Source organism: Cydia fagiglandana, chromosome 8, assembly GCF_963556715.1.
Source record: "Cydia fagiglandana chromosome 8, ilCydFagi1.1, whole genome shotgun sequence".
In the NCBI taxonomy this organism is placed as follows: Eukaryota; Metazoa; Arthropoda; class Insecta; order Lepidoptera; family Tortricidae; genus Cydia; species Cydia fagiglandana.
The window spans coordinates 10,848,592-10,867,162 of NC_085939.1; the positions used below are offsets into that span (position 1 = coordinate 10,848,592).

At 42.6% G+C, this 18,571-nt stretch overlaps 2 protein-coding genes across 2 annotated transcripts in view; both read left to right on the forward strand.

Moving 5' to 3' along the window:
• LOC134666632 (low-density lipoprotein receptor-related protein 6) overlaps window positions 1-3,442 on the forward strand; it is a 29,616-nt gene extending 26,174 nt beyond the window's left edge. The window contains exons 20-24 of the mRNA XM_063523846.1: window positions 1,252-1,427; window positions 1,723-1,884; window positions 2,301-2,406; window positions 2,686-2,873; window positions 3,159-3,442. Of these exons, the coding sequence (XP_063379916.1) occupies window positions 1,252-1,427; window positions 1,723-1,884; window positions 2,301-2,406; window positions 2,686-2,873; window positions 3,159-3,378 (852 nt within the window). The 3' untranslated portion in view covers window positions 3,379-3,442. The remainder of the gene's footprint in view (window positions 1-1,251; window positions 1,428-1,722; window positions 1,885-2,300; window positions 2,407-2,685; window positions 2,874-3,158) is intronic.
• A 3,036-nt stretch (window positions 3,443-6,478) lies between these two features.
• On the forward strand, window positions 6,479-17,878 carry LOC134666930 (cubilin-like). The gene has a single exon (XM_063524236.1). It carries the CDS (start codon window positions 6,479-6,481, stop codon window positions 17,753-17,755), a length of 11,277 nt encoding a protein of 3,758 aa, XP_063380306.1. The 3' UTR covers window positions 17,756-17,878.
• Window positions 17,879-18,571: the final 693 nt, after the last annotated feature.

Below are 18,571 nucleotides of genomic sequence, written 5' to 3' on the forward strand. Positions count from 1 at the left end.
CCAAGGTAGGTATATAATATGGCAAGGCGGGTGGGCGGGCTCGCTGTCCGTGTACGCGGGCGCGCTGTACCTGTCGGGCGGCGAGCGCGCGCTCATGCGCGTGCCGCTGCACCGCCGCGACCTGCCCGCCTCGCCCGTGCCGCACCTGTCGCGCCTGCCCTGCACGCTCGCTGTCACCAAGGTAGGTATATAATATGGCAAGGCGGGTGGGCGGGCTCGCTGTCCGTGTACGCGGGCGCGCTGTACCTGTCGGGCGGCGAGCGCGCGCTCATGCGCGTGCCGCTGCACCGCCGCGACCTGCCCGCCTCGCCCGTGCCGCACCTGTCGCGCCTGCCCTGCACGCTCGCTGTCACCAAGGTAGGTATATAATATGGCAAGGCGGGTGGGCGGGCTCGCTGTCCGTGTACGCGGGCGCGCTGTACCTGTCGGGCGGCGAGCGCGCGCTCATGCGCGTGCCGCTGCACCGCCGCGACCTGCCCGCCTCGCCCGTGCCGCACCTGTCGCGCCTGCCCTGCACGCTCGCTGTCACCAAGGTAGGTATATAATATGGCAAGGCGGGTGGGCGGGCTCGCTGTCCGTGTACGCGGGCGCGCTGTACCTGTCGGGCGGCGAGCGCGCGCTCATGCGCGTGCCGCTGCACCGCCGCGACCTGCCCGCCTCGCCCGTGCCGCACCTGTCGCGCCTGCCCTGCACGCTCGCTGTCACCAAGGTAAATGAAAAAATATTTATTATTGCACATATAAAATGGGTTAAACAGTGGGTACATACATGAAGTTGAGGTTACATGCATACAGCGATGCTTTTATAGAAAACAGAATGTACAGGTAGGTGTATAATATATGACATTATTGCGTACCAGTAAACATCACTTTCTATCACTATACTTCGTTTTTTTTAGCATTAGAAATAAGGTAAACAATCTAGAAATGTCTTTTAATTGAAAAACACATTTTAAAAATGAGTTACGGCAAATATGTAACAATTATGAATATAATACGATCATTTATATTCTTCTGCTTTCATAAGTAATAGTTTTTGATTTTTAAATAGCGTTTTTCAATTAAAAGACATGGCAAGATCGCTTACCTTCTTGCAAGTTCTTTCTAATGCTAAAAAAACGAACTATATGTATATAAGCTTGCACTATCATTAACTGACCGCTAGGTCCCTATTTCACCACATTTACATCTTTTTTTTCTGCCATACATTACTTATAAGTATGGTGACAATAAAGCATGTTTTATCCGTTAGCCGGCTCGCTCGCACCCGTGCTACGGCGGGCGCTCTTGCGGCGGCGCGGTGGGCGCGTGCGGCGCGGACGGGCGCTGCGGCTGCGGCCTCGCCTGCCGCGCCTGCGCGCCCGGGCACTTCGCCTGCGGCGCCGGGCCCGACCCGCAGGCGCCCGTCTGCGTGCCCGACGAGTGGAGGTACTATACACACTATACTACTGGCATAACGTGCAATACGCTCCGTCTGCGCTTCTATGTTGATATCAGAAACTTGATCATAGGACACTAGAGACGACGGTCCGATATTGACTTATGATGGCTTTTTGTAACTTTAATATAAAACTTTAAAAAAAATTAATAAATCAAATATGAATCTAATGGTGTAAATATTTTCAATAATTTTGAGACAAATATGAGGCCGACGTATGTACGGAGAAGCGGTCACGTGCCGTCGACCGGTATCTTCGTAAAAATCTAGTAATTGTTCGTGTAGATGTGACGGGCAGGCGGACTGCCCTGATGGATCGGACGAGGCGGGCTGCGGCTGCGCGGCGGGGCTGCGCTGCGCAGACGGCTCGTGCGCCGAGTCGCTCGGCGACTGCGCCACCGGCGCCTACTGCGCGCCGCCCGACCCGCCGCTGCCGGACGCCTTCAGGTACGGCTAAGGTGGCCAGAGTATAGTTCGTGTCGATGTGACGGACAAGCGGATCGGACGAGGCGGGCTGCGGCTGCGCCATAATACAATAAAACAAATTACACATTCCCTCTAAATACGTTTCTATTCTCATGCGGCTCTACAGTCTACAAAATAAGATCATGTCAGATATTTTTACGGACTTCGTTGTGTAACATATTATTGCAGGTGACTGTACCATCGAACCCATCTCTGATGATGGAGATCGATGGTGGCCATAGGACGTTAGTGATAAAACGACGCAACCTCATCGTATTTGGGTTTGTAGGAATTGTCTCGATGTATATCAGTCGACCGTTCGTATCAAAAATGAAAAATTTGGTAAAAAAAGTCATTCCACTCCATATGATATGATAAGAAGTAATCGTCGATTGCAGATGCGACTCGCGGCTGTGCCTGGGCGCGCGCCTGCTGTGCGACGGGCGCGCGCACTGCGCGGACGGCGCCGACGAGGCGCCTGCGCACTGCGACCCGCGCCCAACGGTACCCCATCTCACATTACCTACTTATAATACGCATCTGTTCCGAAGTCTGTATCTTTAGGTATATAAAAAGGAGTAAACAAAATCTACTCTCAAATGGCTTCTTAAACTGTTCCCATAGAATACATGAGAGAAAAGAAGAAGTAAAATTAAAATAGCATAGCAATAAGGTGTATGAATAGGCATTTTAGCATAAGCTATTCATTTCTCTCTCTCTCAAAAATATGAGTACATATATTCGGTTCGACAAATACTTATATTGTCATGTGATACATTGCAGCCGGGCGCGCGGTCGTCGAACGCGTTGTTGGTGTGCGGCGGCATCGCGGGCGCGGCGGGCGGGCTGGCGGCGGCGTGGGCGGCGCTGCGGCGCTGGCGGCGGCGCCGCGCCACGCCGCCGCCGCGCGTGCTCGTGCCGCTCAAGCACGCCGACGTGCGCGCCAGACCCGTCGGAGCCAGCGCCACCATGTAAGTGTCTGTCCTATCAACTTGATCTTCGTTCGTTAATGGTTATTTACGATACAGGTGCGACAAATAGCCAATTCCCAACGAGTGGCGAATTTCAAAACACGACCGAAGGGAGTGTTAAATCGACACGAGTCACAATTACCTTTTCGCACATGTATTGTACAATGTTATACAGTACACATGGCCCTGTAAATTTTCGAAATAAGCACGTATCGTGCTAGTTACCGCACTAGGACGGTAAAGTAGCACCATATGTACTGTAATAAACGTAATAAATATGTACAGCTCATCGGACAGCCTCTGCCGGTACCCGCGGCCGACGGCCAACCCGCCGCCGTCGCCGGCCACGGCGTCGGGCCTGAGCGCGCCGACGCGGCGGCGGGCGTACCGCCACTACCGCGCCATGAACCGCCCGCCGCCGCCCACGCCCGCCTCCACCGACGCCGCCGAGTCCGAGCCCGAGCACCGCGCGCCGCCGCCCTCGCCCGACCCCACCCAGTACTGATCTCATCGCGACACCTGGCCGAGCGAGCGAGACCCACTGATGCGAAAAGACCAAGGATCACCAGTTTAGTGCCCGTGGCGTGTTCGTCGAGCGACCCCCGTATTTGACTTAGCTCTCTGCTCAATTTTGTGTCCTTCTAGAAAAACACATATATACATATGGCAAAATGACGGGGACGAATGATTTAAAGTACCTAAGTACATACTCCCCCAAAGCGAATTAGGGGAATATGTACTTATAATCTTATAATTTTATCATTGTAAGATTTCTTGACGCACTTTTGGTTTATGTCACGCGTCGGCAACGCGGCATACGGCAACCCGCCGCTTCCGCTTCGCTAATCGCATTCGTAAAGCCGAACGACCGCCATGTTAGGTGTCGATAACTGTACCCCTACCTACGGAGAGTTCATATAAAAATTGGGTCGGAGAAAATAGTAAGCTAGGTAAGCTTTCACCTTAACAGATGAAATTGAACGGTTGTGTGTAACTAATCGACTTGCAGACAATCAAGAATATTCTTACGAAACTAGCTCGTAAGCCGTAAGCGTAATGGATTAGTAATTGAAATTGAAATAAGTGGATTTTTTTAAATATTTTTTCCTTCATATTTCGTTTTCATTTGTGCCAACTTGGTTTATCCACTGAAAATTTAAAAAATATCGTTCTTTTGTAAATATTATTTTACATATCATTAAAATAATATCAATAACATTGATAGCATGTGTTTAAACGTCAGCAAAGTTCCCAACATATCATGTTATGTCTATGTGCCAATATTAGATATTTTCATCGAAATAACGAGTGAAAAGTAACGCACACTCCTTGTAAAAAGTAGTATATTCACTAGTTATAGCATGTATAGGTAGTTTATAGGAAATTATAATAAGAAAGGGATGGGGGAATATTTCGGGCTTTTGCTTTACAGCTCTAAATAAAATGAGTACATACTTTTATTGTTTGGTTAGTAAATATAATATTTCACTTGCAAAATAACGCTTTGTTAAATGTCGCTTAATCGGGCTGTTACTTTGTGTTGGCTACTAGAACAGGAGTGAGAGTGATGAGCCCGTGAGATGGACTACCCATCCCTCCCTCTTTAATTAATACAGTTAACTAAGGCGGGTAGTCTATCTCGCGAGCGAGATAATGTCTCGCCCTTCCTGTGCTAAGCCTACAGAATAGCCGCCCGGCCCTAATGCTAACCGCCATATGACGTCACGAATAATAGATATGAAAAGCAAAATACAGTTCAAATAGTTCAATGCACCAAGTCGCTGGCCCAATATTACAGGGTTTTATGTTTCACTTTTATCGAACTGAAATTGTACCTAATATTGTCATAGTGACATTTACGTCAAATTTCAACTACATATCTTGAAATGTAACATAGAACTCAGTAATATTGAGCCAGCGAAGTGTATTCATGTAATTTGCATGGCATTGGAAAAGACCTAGACATACCTACTTACTCAAAACCTAACGGCTTGTACTTGCGTACGTCGGCTTTGTCTAACTTATAAGTACGAAATACTTTAATGGGAGTAATGTCGGTATAAGCCCAAATATTCCCCGTTTACAAATATGGTGAACTTCTGTCTGGTGCTAATTCACTGTGTGTGCCTCGATAGTTTTATTTTAAGGCAACTTTCTTTCGCATTGTAAGATAAAAGTTCAGATAAAATAAGACTAACAAATTAAATATGTGTACATATATACAATTTATATTGTAATATAAACACCGATAATTGTAATAAGCAAGCATTACAAAATTATGATTTATGATTGTGCAATAAGGGCGATATAGTTATAGACAACACTGTTAACGAGAATCAATAGCAGCTTTAAAGGAGCGCAACTTCTGCAAGGCCCTCTTTAAACGGGCAATATATACGACAATGTATGTGACGTTATTTATGAAAAGGGACCTAGATAACGTCACATATAAAGTACCTGGAGGTAATAAGGTCTGTTGGGTTACAAGGTCTAGATAAGACATACTGTGGTTAAAAAAAATTACATATTGTTCTACGCCTTTTTTTGAAATGTGAAACCACATCTGGCTTACATTTCTAAGAAAATATTCGTGAGTTAGTTTTCATGAAAACTTACTTATTTAATTCAATACTTTCATTTAAATAATTACATATAATTATAGAGCAGCTAAAAATAATATGTCGTCCTAATTGTAAAAAAACTCCTACTGAAAGCGACTGATAACATTGAGATTTTAAATAAAACTTTTGTACCTGTTGTAAACGAATTTTTCTTCATTGCTTCTTAAAAGCGGTAGCCACCTAATAAGAAAAAAAAATAGAGTTAGAGATTTTTGTACGTCACAGCCATTTTACTAGAAAATTATCAGTAATTTTTTAATAAAATTTGGAAGATAAAGTTCGAATCGGGCAGATGTATTAGGATATTAGGTACAAATGTTTCATGTGTCATACGAGTATAACTGATTAATTTACTTAATTAAGCCGAAATTGTAGGACCCGCGCGAAATCGCCTTTTCATACAAATGTAGTCCTCCATTTCCTCTATTTTGATGATCACATTTTGACACAATTTGCTGTACTTATATCAACCACAACTATGCCCCTACGTGAGTTGTTTCGAATTTTTAACTAAGTATTATAAGAGGTATTTAAAAAATTGTACGTATGAAATCGAAAAAAGTCAAACGTAGGGTAGTCAAACACTAGCTATGGTTAATATACATCAAATTATTTAAAAAAAAATAATAATGTCAATATCCAGAGAGGAAAATGAGAACTAAGTTTATATGGGAAAGTGGCAGTCCCCTTTTCTCTTAATTATCAATAATGCAATTTGACAATGTAAAACATGTGTAACTAATAAATGTAACATAAAACCTTTGACCTGACCAAACAAATGATCACAGTTCGCCCTAAAATCAAACATAATAAAGTTCAATGTACTTATTATACATTTTGGGACCACATGGCTTTAACTATTAATCATCTTTATCATCAGTGGGCGGATCGATGATAAGATTTATATTTCACATACGGGTAACGCCCCCTGCGAGAGAGCCACGATAGTCAGTCAAAGCGGTGCCATAGAGCACTCAAGACATCATGTCAACTCTACTTATAAAATGCCTCTTCTTAACCGTCTGGTTTGTAAACCTCGACTGTGAAGTTTTTCAAGACCGACCCAAAATCAAGACTTCAGATGGCGATTTAATACTGCAGCCGGCTTTGAACAAGAATATATATCTTCTTCCTAACGGCCCCATGTCAAAAGTATTCATCGGCTCCACAGACCTGCTCGCCCTCAACCGAAGCAGCACCCCTGGCGCTGCCCCACCTTCTGGCCCTTCCTCAAATTACGATACTAGTAAATATCAATCGGATATACCTGACATGTTGCGTAGATTAGACAACCTAGAGAACCGTGAAATCATGTCGACAAATAATGCTCAGACGAACATGACTACGATTTGGAGAAGAATGAATAGAATGACCTCGAGAATTTCTCACCTCGAAGCCCAAATCAGCTCAATGATGAGAGACGCGTGCCAATCAAATCCATGTAAACACGGCGGTACCTGTTTAACTTTAGTGGGCGGCTATCACTGCCTATGCCCATCTAATTGGGAAGGAACTGATTGCGATGTGGATGTGAACGAATGCCGTAACTTCGCCGGAACAGACTTGGGCTGCCAGAATGGCGCTTCGTGTATCAATAAACCTGGATCGTATGAATGCCAATGCAAGTTTGGATGGTTCGGCCTCCACTGTACAAGAAAACAGAAGGATTGTTCTGGTGGCAACTATGAGATATGCGGCCATGGAACATGCGTGGAAGGAAAAACCGGAACTGGTATCACCTGTTTCTGTAATCAAGGATGGACGCAGAATGATACTGGCTCCGCATGCTTAATAGACATCAACGAGTGCGATCCCAGCCAAGGACCTCATTGCTCTGTGAACCCAAGAGTCGACTGTATCAACACCCCCGGTTCATTCAGATGCGGCCCGTGCCCTCCCGGTTACGAAGGTGATGGCTACATATGCTCCGACATTGACGAATGCATGACAATCCCGAACGGGGGCTGCAGCCCGTTAGTTACATGCCATAATACTATTGGCTCCCGTATATGCGGAAATTGTCCACCCGGTTATATCGGAGACGGATTAACCTGCAGCTGGAGAGGCACGTGTAGCGTCAATCGCGGCGGCTGTCACCCCTCAGCGCAGTGCATCGATAATCCTGGTTTCCTCGGCCAGACGAGTCCGTGCGTGTGCCCTGCCGGCATGGCAGGCGACGGCGTGGGACCTCACGGTTGCTACGTTTCTACTGGAGGAAATTCTACACAAGGCTGCGAAAGTAATCCGTGTGTTCACGGACGATGTCATGTTCTACGCCAAGGTTATACTTGTATTTGTTTTGACGGCTACAGTGGCGCCCTATGCGACGCGCACGCCGACCGCTGTGCTAGTAACCCATGTTACAACGGAGGAGTCTGCAGACATGATTCCAGTTTGACGAGGGGCTTCAGATGCGAATGTCTGGCGCAATATACCGGTGAAATGTGCGACACTCGAGTTCAAAACTGCGGTGGCATATTAGACAACGAAGAAGGTAGCCTTTACTATCCTTTACACAATACTACCTACACACATGACTCTAGATGTGCTTGGGTAATCCGTACGGTCCCTGAAAAAGTAATTAATGTTACCTTTAGTAAATTCAATTTAGAACCCAGTCCAGACTGCAATTATGATTTTTTGCAAATACACGACGGTCGCAGCTCCGCCAGTCAGCTCATTGGTAGATTTTGTGGAAGTTCATTGCCAAAAGGAGGTAACATAGTATCTAGTCACAATTATTTATACCTCTGGTTTCGATCTGATGGTTCAATTAATAAAGATGGGTTTGCTTTGCATTGGACTAGTATACTCCCTGTTTGCGGTGGCGAGGTAGACGCATCTAAACACGGACGTATCAGTTCTCCGGGTTCGCCCGGCAAGTACCCCCCACATAGAGATTGTTACTGGCATTTGCAAACCAATCTTAATAAAAGAATACAGTTACATTTTTATGAGCTAGACATAGAAGCACATTCTAATTGTAGCTTTGATCATATTACTATTTATGATGGAGAACACCTCAGCGACCCGCTAATCGCTCAGTATTGCAATTCAACTCTTCCCGCGCCTGTCCAATCGGCTGGCTCAGATATCTTAATTCACTTCCATTCTGATGCATACGGGGGTGGAAACGGTTTTCAAATATCGTATGCCCCGACTGAGGGCATCCCGGGTTGTGGCGGCTTGTACACTACAGACAAAGGAGAAATCGTCTCTCCGTCATTCAACGGTGCCTATTTACATAATTTACTATGCGACTACAAAATTCAAACGGCCCCGGAAACTAAAATCCGAATTACATTCGTGTCTTTTGCATTAGAACGTTCACTTCGTTGTAAGTATGACTATCTCAAAATTTATGATGGGCCTTCGCCCGACTCGAGATTGTATGGCAAATTCTGTGGCAATACGTATCCAAAAACCTCATTCATATCTTCGTCTAATAGTGTCTTCATTAAATTTCAAACGGACTATAACATTGCTTCAGCGGGATTCAAAATAACGTATGAATCGATCTGCCAACATACCATAATCGGGGACAGTGGAGTCATTAAGTCTCCAGGCTACCCCAATAATTATCCGGCCAATCGAGTATGCGAGTATATCATCCACACAGTTCCGGGTAAAGCGATTCAATTAACCTTTCAAGATTTTGACCTAGAGGACAACAGATATTATAACTGCCGCTACGACAACGTTGAAATCCATGACGGACCTGATGTAAACGCGACTTCGATGGGTAGATTCTGCGGAGGTTTAGAACACATCCCACCCACAAAGACATCTACTCATAATTTCATGTATATCAGGTTCAGTTCTGATATGAGCCTCTCTGGCACTGGATTCTACGCAAATTACACAACAATCGACACCAATTGTGGAGGTATTTACAGAGATAATACTGGACTCATCAATTATCCTAAATCGATTAATGAGCAGTACGAAAATCGCCAAACCTGTACTTGGATGTTAATAGCCCCTGAAGGCTATCTTGTAAAACTAACATGGAATAGATTTGACTTGGAAGACATGGATGACTGTGACAGTGATTATCTAGAAATCACTGAGATAAATGATAATAATGAAAATGATGTTCTGCAGAGGTACTGCGGCACCACTCTGCCGCCTGCCATGACTTCTACTACAAACCGTTTGATGCTGAGGTTCCATTCAGATGCCAGTATACGGTCAATTGGCTTTTCTGTGCTATATTCTTTCGTAGACGCGAAACTAAATTGTGGTGGATATTATATTAAAACACATGGTTACATATATTCGCCTGGATGGCCTAACCAATATGAACGAAATCGAGATTGCACGTGGACAATCACAGTGCCTGTCGGCCAACAAATCATGCTAAATATATCTAAGTTCGATCTAGAAAGACCGTTACGGGGATCTTGTGACAATGGTGACTTTCTAGAAATTAAGAACGGTGCGTCAGCAAATTCGCCTCTAGCAGGAAAGTTCTGCGGTAACTTCCAAACCAAGATTATAAAATCTCTCAGTAACACAATTTCCCTTCACTTTCATTCTGACATTTACTTACAGGGCAGAGGATTCAAAATTGAGTGGGATGGTACCATAACAGGTTGTGGTGGCACGCTTACTAGCGCATCCGGATCTATATCTTCCCCGAACTATCCACAGACTTACAACGATAACGCAGAATGTTTCTATAAAGTTATTACTAGTTCTGGGTCCCGTATTCAAATCTGGTTTACTGATCTAGATTTAGAACGGACGCGGAATTGCAGAGATGATTACATTGAAATATTTGACGGCCTTACGGAAAACGATCCCAGCTTAGGGAGATACTGTGAAATGTCATCTGCCGTGAATCACATTGTAACCACCTTAAATTACGCCTACATTAAATTTAGGTCAGATATATACATAGGAAGTAAAGGATTTTATCTAAATTACAATACTGTTTGTAACAATAATATAACTGGCACCTACGGTATTTTGGAAAGTCCCGATTTTCCGGGCAAATATCAAGGTAGCTTGAATTGCCTTTGGACTATTACTGTTCCTAAAGGACATAAAATTAACGTCACTTTTACGCATTTTGATGTCTACCGATCATCATATAGGAGGTATCCAGGTAGCATTTCAGCGACAAGGGCCTTGTATTCGACTTGGTCTCCACACAGATTCATCCGCATAGATGTCTGTATTGAAGATTACTTTCAAATAAGGCAATTGCCTGACAGTGATTTTTCTGAAAAACGTTGTGGAACCACGATACCAACTGCATTCACTTCTAAGAGTAACGTTCTGCAAATTAAATTTGTAACGTCTGGTCTTGCGTCAGCCTCTGCCTTCCGGTTGGAGTGGGCAAGACATGGCTGCGGAGGAATTCTGTATAAATCATATGGATCGCTGTCATCGGATGTAAATCCTATGTCCGATGAAGAGATGGAATGTGAATGGTTGTTACAAGCACCCCTGGGCAGAAGCATTTCCATCACATTTTTAAATATATATTTAACGGAAACCAACAATTGTACTGACGATGCCATTGAAATTTTTAGTGGATCAACTCCAAGGTCCCCACTGATTACAAAGATTTGCCGTCGCCAGCCCTCTACGATCCAGTCAAACAGTAACACCATGCTAGTTCGGTACGTAAAAAAATCGAACTTAAGAGGCGCTTACTTTAAGTCCCATTTCGACGCTTATCGAACTGGATGTGGAGGCAGAATTGATTCACCGACGGGAATATTTAACTCAAAAAATTACCCTCAAAATTATGATACTAACACAGACTGTACTTGGCAGATATCGGTCCCTGAATATCATCGAATTGAAATAAATTTCCAGGACATTGATTTATACTCGTCATCCGCGGATAATGACGACGATTGCCATGATTTTATAAAAATTTATGAAGATCTAGATGTGTTAAATAAAAATTATTCTATGTTAATATGCCCCAGGTCTACCATCTCTCAATATACATCAAACTCTAATAGAATAGCTGTTCAGTTCGTGTCTGATACTTTCGGAACATCTAAAGGTTTCAAGGCCAACTTTTCCATGACTTGTGGAGCGCTTATCACCGCTCAGTCCGACGGTATTATAACTAGTGATAAATACCTAACCCACTTGAATCGAAGTTGTACATGGACTTTGCTAGCACCAAAGCCTGAGCAGAAAATTACACTCACCATAACTCACATTGCAATTCCCAAAAATTACGACACCGTAAGTAATAGGAATTGCCCTTCATCCTACTTACGAATTCTGGAAGGTAACGATAAAAACGGACCAGTCATTGGTGAATATTGCGGGAACAAAGTCCCTCAAACAATAATAAGTCAAGGAAGCGCACTTACCGTGGAACTAGGTACGTATACTAATAACATTACTGGTAAATTTTCTGCTCACTACACTACACTAAGCAATGCTTGTGGCGGATCCTACACCTCAGAACAGGGCACCATAGCTTCACCGAATTATCCTCTAGCGTATCCCGGCAGTGCGGACTGTGAATGGATCTTGAGCACGTCACCGGGTAATAGAGTGTACGTTATGTTTGAAAAGTTCGATTTGGCAATATCCGAAGGTTGCAATGAAGACTATCTCGAATTGCGAGAAGACAACGGTGCCGGCCGACTATTAGGAGTATATTGTGGCAACACTGTACCAATGAATACTACATCAGCGACCAAAATCTATATGAAATTCCACAGTGACAACAAGAATGCTGGTAAAGGGTTTTTGATCCATTACGGTTTTCTGCATGGAAATGAAATCACTGGCTTAGAAAATGGTGAAATCTCATCTCCGCTGTACCCTGCATCATATACAGGAAATGGTGAATACACGTGGAGAATTTTTACGACAGACGCGTCAATATCTTTGGTCGTGGACCATCTAGAAATACATACATATGGAGCACGCTGCTCAAATTACTTAGCAATTTACGACGGGTATGACGATAGTGCTCCAGTTTTACAAGAACTTTGCGGAATACAGGACGGTTCCAAGGAATTCCGAACATCCAGAAATGTTGTATTTATTAAACTCAAATTAGATAACTCAAACACTGAATCTTTATTCCACATCCGCTGGGCCAAATCTGATAGCTCAAGTGAGATCAAAGAGGAAGCTCAAGTCATCAATTGTGGTTCAAATTTAACTGAACTAATACAACCAGGGAAAACAGTTACTGTGACGTCACCAGGATACCCAGAGCCATACGCTGATGATTTAAACTGTGAGTGGAAATACAAAGCTCCACGCGGCCAGCACATAAATATAGAGTTTCTTGACTTTCAGCTTGAAGAAAGGCCAAATTGTTTTGCAGACTACGTTTCGGTATTGTCTTCAGACACTGGGATGCAATGGAAACCCATAACACAATTTATATGTACATTCGAAGCAGCCCAAAACATCAACGTTGATACTACTTTCATGAAGCTGATATTTAAGAGCGATGACTCGATGAGTGAAAAAGGTTTCCGAGCCCAAGTATCTTCAAAATGCGGCGGTCATATATCAGAGCCCTCGGGTGAAGTCGGTGTCACTTGGAAAGAATTATCACAAGGATATCAGTATGGGCCTAACATAAAATGCCAGTGGAGGATAAAAGTTCGCCCCGGTCGAGTAATAAAATTTAAGTTTGAGCAGTTTAATATTACAAATCGGGACAATGACTGCTATAAATACGTTACTGTTCGCAATGGTGATTCCGAGGAAGCCCCTCTTTTAGGAAGTGGTAAATATTGTGGGTACTCCCATGAAAAGCGTGAGGAAATTGAGACTTCAAGTAACGCTCTTTTTGTAACATTCAATACCATTAGAAACCCGGGTCAAGTTCAAACTTTCCGGTTACACTATGAAGAGAAAAATATAGAATGCGGGGTTACTTCAAAATTAGACGCTGAACACAGCTGGGAGGTTTTCAGCACTCCCAACTATCCTTCTATTCCCATGCCATATTCTGAGTGTGTTTGGGTTTTCAGTGGTCCTGTGGGAGAAATATTGAGAATAGATTTCTCCGATTTTGATTTAAAATACGACTCCGATTGCAAAAAAGAAGTCCTCGAAGTTAGAAATGGTATATCTAGTTTAGCCCCACTTATAGGCCGATACTGTTATGAAAAACCTGGATCCATCAAATCCATTAGCAATAGCTTATATATTAGATATGTGACTCAAAGTGATATGCCAAACCGTGGCCTGAAAGCTAACGTCTCCATCGATGTATGCGGTGGAACAATAATTGCTAACTCTGGAGAACTATCGTCACCCGGATATCCGCACATAACGCCGCTAAAGGAGGGCACAGTATGTGAATGGCGTATAATAGGGTATCCTGGCCATGTTTTCCAATTGAAAGCACAAACTATGGACTTGCCTGATTCCGAGGTTTCATGTGCGACTAAAGTCACAATTGCAGACGGTATTGAAGGCCAGTATGACACAAATATTAGGACATCGGACAACAATACAATTAAAACTTTCTGCAACGAGGACACAGAAGATCTGTGTATCCCTATAGAAACATCTTCTAACGAGGTGATTATTAAATACTATGTTGGTAAAAGGTCTTTTTATCACACTTCTGATTCAAAAGGATTTCGTTTCACCTTCGATTCGTCAAGACCTATGTGTGGAGGTACCATTACAACACCAGAAGGCTATATAATGACTCCTGGATACCCTAGAAAAACAACAATGCACTACTGTAATTGGTTCATCACTGTGCCCGATACTTCCAGGAGAGTACGTTTAGAAATCGAGGATTATGACCTCGGTACAGATACATATCGTATGGGAATTTACAATGACAACCGTTTCCAAACTTTAGTCCAAAGTATGTCAAACAAGGATTTGAATCCTGCGAAAGTTTTTGAATCGTCTGGAAATAAACTAGCTATTTATGTGTGGATGTCCCCATTATCTTCGCAACATAATAGATTCAAAGCTAAGTTCAGCTCAAATGAACTGGCTTTATGTGGTGGTACCCTAACGGGCGACAGCGGCGGACTGTCTTCACCAGCTCTGGATAGATCTTACTCTTGCGAGTGGAGCTATCGTAGATATCCTATCATGAATCGAGGCGATGACAATGACAATGTTGATGTTAAATATAGTACAATATTTATTAATGCTAAGGTCAACTCATCTACTGCTAGAACTCAATGCCGCTATAGTGACCCTGACCCTAAACTAAGTATTAACGCTGTAATGACTGATAAAAGTATCACATTCACGAGAGAACTCTGCGGTAATAACGAATTGCACTATCGTATACCTTCAGATGGCATGGACTTAATGGCAACTCAAAATAAAGGAGCTTCCTTTTATTTTAATCTCGAGTGGAAATTGCAGCCTTGTGGTGGAATAGTAACAGTGGGAGAAGAACCTGTTAACATTCTAAACGTGCCAAGTAATTATACAGATTCATTGGACTGTGCTTGGATTCTTAGAGTGCCTTCAGGAAACAGGATTAAAATCAAACTTGAAGGTTCATTTAAATTAAGTTGTTCTCGTGAATTTATTCAGATTAGTCAAGGGACAGAAGCTTATCAACCCATTATCGGAAATTACTGTAAAGATAAGATGCAAGCCACCGATTTGACTGTGTCATTTAGCGAAATTTACGTTCAGTATCATTCTAATGCTAAAAACAAAACATTAATTAATGTCATGGCAGAAATTATTAACCACCAATGTGGAGGCTATCTCACAAGGTTTGATAGAGTATTTACATCTCCAAATTATGGGAAAAATTACATTGAAAATCAAGAATGCGCATGGGAAATCGAAGCCGACGTAGGCAATAGAGTATCTTTGCAATTTGTAGATCGATTCGTTATAGAAGATACCCCGAATTGCACAAAAGATATGGTTATTATTTTTGATTGGGATGACGACATGTACACCGAAATGGCTCGCGTGTGTGGTCGGAATCTGCCACCCGTTTACAACTCTACGCAAAACAGGATGAAAGTAGTTTTACGGACGGACAGTGACATTAACTTAGACGGATTCCGTGCTCGCTGGAGACCAATCTGTGGAGGAAAATACAGAGCCAGGGAAAAAGTGCAAATATTGTATAGCCCTAGTTTTCCTAATGATTACTTGCCGGCATTGGATTGTCTCTATGAAATTTCAGCTCCGGGGCAGAAGATCGCATTAAAATTCCTGGAGTTTGAGCTTGAAGGGAACTATCCCGAATGTTCTTATGATAACGTTACTGTGTCCTCATATAATATATATAATTATGATGATAATACATATTGCGGTACCGAGATACCAACACTAAATCGATACAAAGACAAAGTGTTTATTCGTTTTAAAACTGACAGATACATCCAAAGGAAAGGGTTTAAATTATCTTATTCATTTTATTCTTGTGGTGGCAGAGTAACTGCACCCACCATCATATCTTCGGGTGAAGGTGTAAACTATGACAGAGACATGAACTGTACCTGGTTTATTGAGGCTCCTTCTGATAAAATTGTCGTAGTAAAATTTGCCGCCATGAAAATTGAAGGTCGTTCGTGTTCTTATGATTACGTAGAATTATTTGACGGACATTTAATCGATTATAACAAACGCATAGTTAAGACTTGCGGATTCCTGCAAAATGAAAACCCTGTTTTTAGAAGCATTGGGAACAAAATGCTATTACACTTTGTGACCGATGGGAGTGTCAACTACGAGGGATTCAAAGCTGGAATTTTCTTCAGCTATACTGAATCGGTTGGTTGCGGTGGATATGTTAACTTGACAGAAACTTTGTCTCAAACCATCACATCTCCACTAATGAATAGTAGTGTCTACGAAAGTTACCTAGATTGTCACTGGACTGTGCGAGCACCGGACGATCGAGTAATCAAAGCAGAATTCATCAGTTTTCATGTAGCACCCTGCCAGAATGTCAACCAAACAGCCTTGGGATACAGCAAATGCGATTGTGATTTTGTTGAAATTAGGGATGGGTTAAATCCAGACAGTTCCCAAATCGGTATTTATTGTGGTCATACAACACCATCTCAAGTTATTTCTTCCGGAAACCTAATGAGTATTAGGCTCTCAACGGACGGTGAAATTAACAGTTCAGGGTTCAAAGTTCGATTAACTGCAGTTCCTAACGTTTGCGGTGTATCCGCTTTTTCGGTGTCTACGCAAAAGTTGGTTATACGTTCTCCGGGATACCAAACAGGCTTCATTCACCGAGGGTTGAATTGTGTTTATGAACTTATTCCGTCTGATAAGTATTATTACACTGCAATTCATATAAGGATTAATCAATTAGACCTGCAACCTAGCGACAGAAACCAGTGTACAACAGATAAACTTACTATATCTGGCCGGAATATACCACGAAACCTAAGTCTTGGCTCAGATTACGTATACGAACACGGAGATAGAGAGTTCTTTGAGACGCCGTACTACTTTGAGGAAGCATTAAGTATACCAAAAGAACTACAACTGTGCGGTGTTCAAAGTGCTGGGGATTATTATTTATATGGCACTATCATTTTAAATCTGTATACATCTCCAGACTACGATTCCAACGAACATAGAGGGTTTGAAATTGAAGTATCCCATGTTGATTTTTGCGGTAGAAACTATACTGAACCACAAGGCCGCATAATGGCATCACGACAAGATAGCGAAAGCACCGCAAAAGATTGTTACACACTAATCACCGCTCCTGAGAATTACACTATTTCTGTATATTTTATAACTGTTAATCCTGATTATTTTAACGAAGAAGTATATTTGGAAGTCTTTGATGGCGACAAGACGAATACGAAAAGTTTAGTCAAAGTTGCCGGGGAGTACGACTCGCAATTAGCAGTATTTTCAACAGGTAGGTACCTTCTCTTGCATAACCACCAGGAGGCCGGTGACCGTGTTGGCTTCGATTTAAACTATATTATAACCGACAAAGGAAAGGGTTGCGGCGGGAAAATGCAAAACGAGTACGGACTGGTGGCGAGTCCCTTGTATCCAAACACCTACCGTCAGAAGAACACATGTGAGTGGGAACTAGAAACACTTGTCGGTACTAAACTGAGATTACATTTCTCGACATTCGACTTGGGTGTGTGCAATGATAACTACGTGAAACTGGTTAAACGGAATGGAGACACGATATCGACATACTGCGATGAGGATGAGACTCCGGCTGATTACACTAGCGATGACAACTACGTTAAAATTGTATTTGCAACGAACATGAACAACGGTGGCTCGGGCTGGATTGCCCACTTCATAGGTATTGTGTAAATACTATAAACACACAGTCACAGTGCCGGATTTAGACATTTGCCGCCCGTAGGCTATGCCGATTTTGCCGCCCATATCCGCCTCGCTTATAGGTTTTTTAAATTACTTTCCTATCAGAGGCGTTTTATTTTTTAGTACAACACACCATAGCCATATAAAATGCATATAAGGTGACATCACTACCCAAGTAGCATGGAAGTGTCGGCAACATCAATATACCAGCCAATTTAGAACTTAGAGTGATTTAAGAGACGTATAAGAGTGTCAGAAAAGATTTAAGCTGTATAAAAGGTATTTTACCGACATTATACAGCTCAAGCTGTATAAAATCATTATAAAGGATTCTGCGGAATCATGGGGTGCTTTATCAGAATATAGAAAATCTACTATAAAACTAAAAGTGTTGTGAAACACTACAAGCTAATTCTATCGTAAAAGCTGTATACAGGCTGTATTGTAGTAACACTTGGCACTTTTAGCTGTATAAAAGTATCTGTCAACTCCGTTTTAAAACTTTAAGTGTTGTGAAACACTACAAGCGAATTTTATGGTAAGAGCTGTATACAGGCTGCATTGTAGTATCACTTGGCACTTGTAGCTGTACAAATGTATCTGTCAACCCCGTTTTAAAGCTATTTCTTATGGCGTAATTTTACTCTCCTATAAGAATAGTAGTTGTATAACTTCTGTCTGTAAGGGTATTATAAAACTAAACGAATAAATGGCAGCTATAGTACAGCTTTTTTCTGTATTACTGACAGAGTCGCTTATTTCGGCGTAATTTTACACTCGTATAAGTATATATTTCGACCACGA

What these genes read in the sequence shown, in the direction of transcription:
- LOC134666930 (XM_063524236.1), top strand. Translation starts at nt 6,479, where the DNA reads ATGTCAACTCTACTTATAAAATGCCTCTTCTTAACCGTCTGGTTTGTA.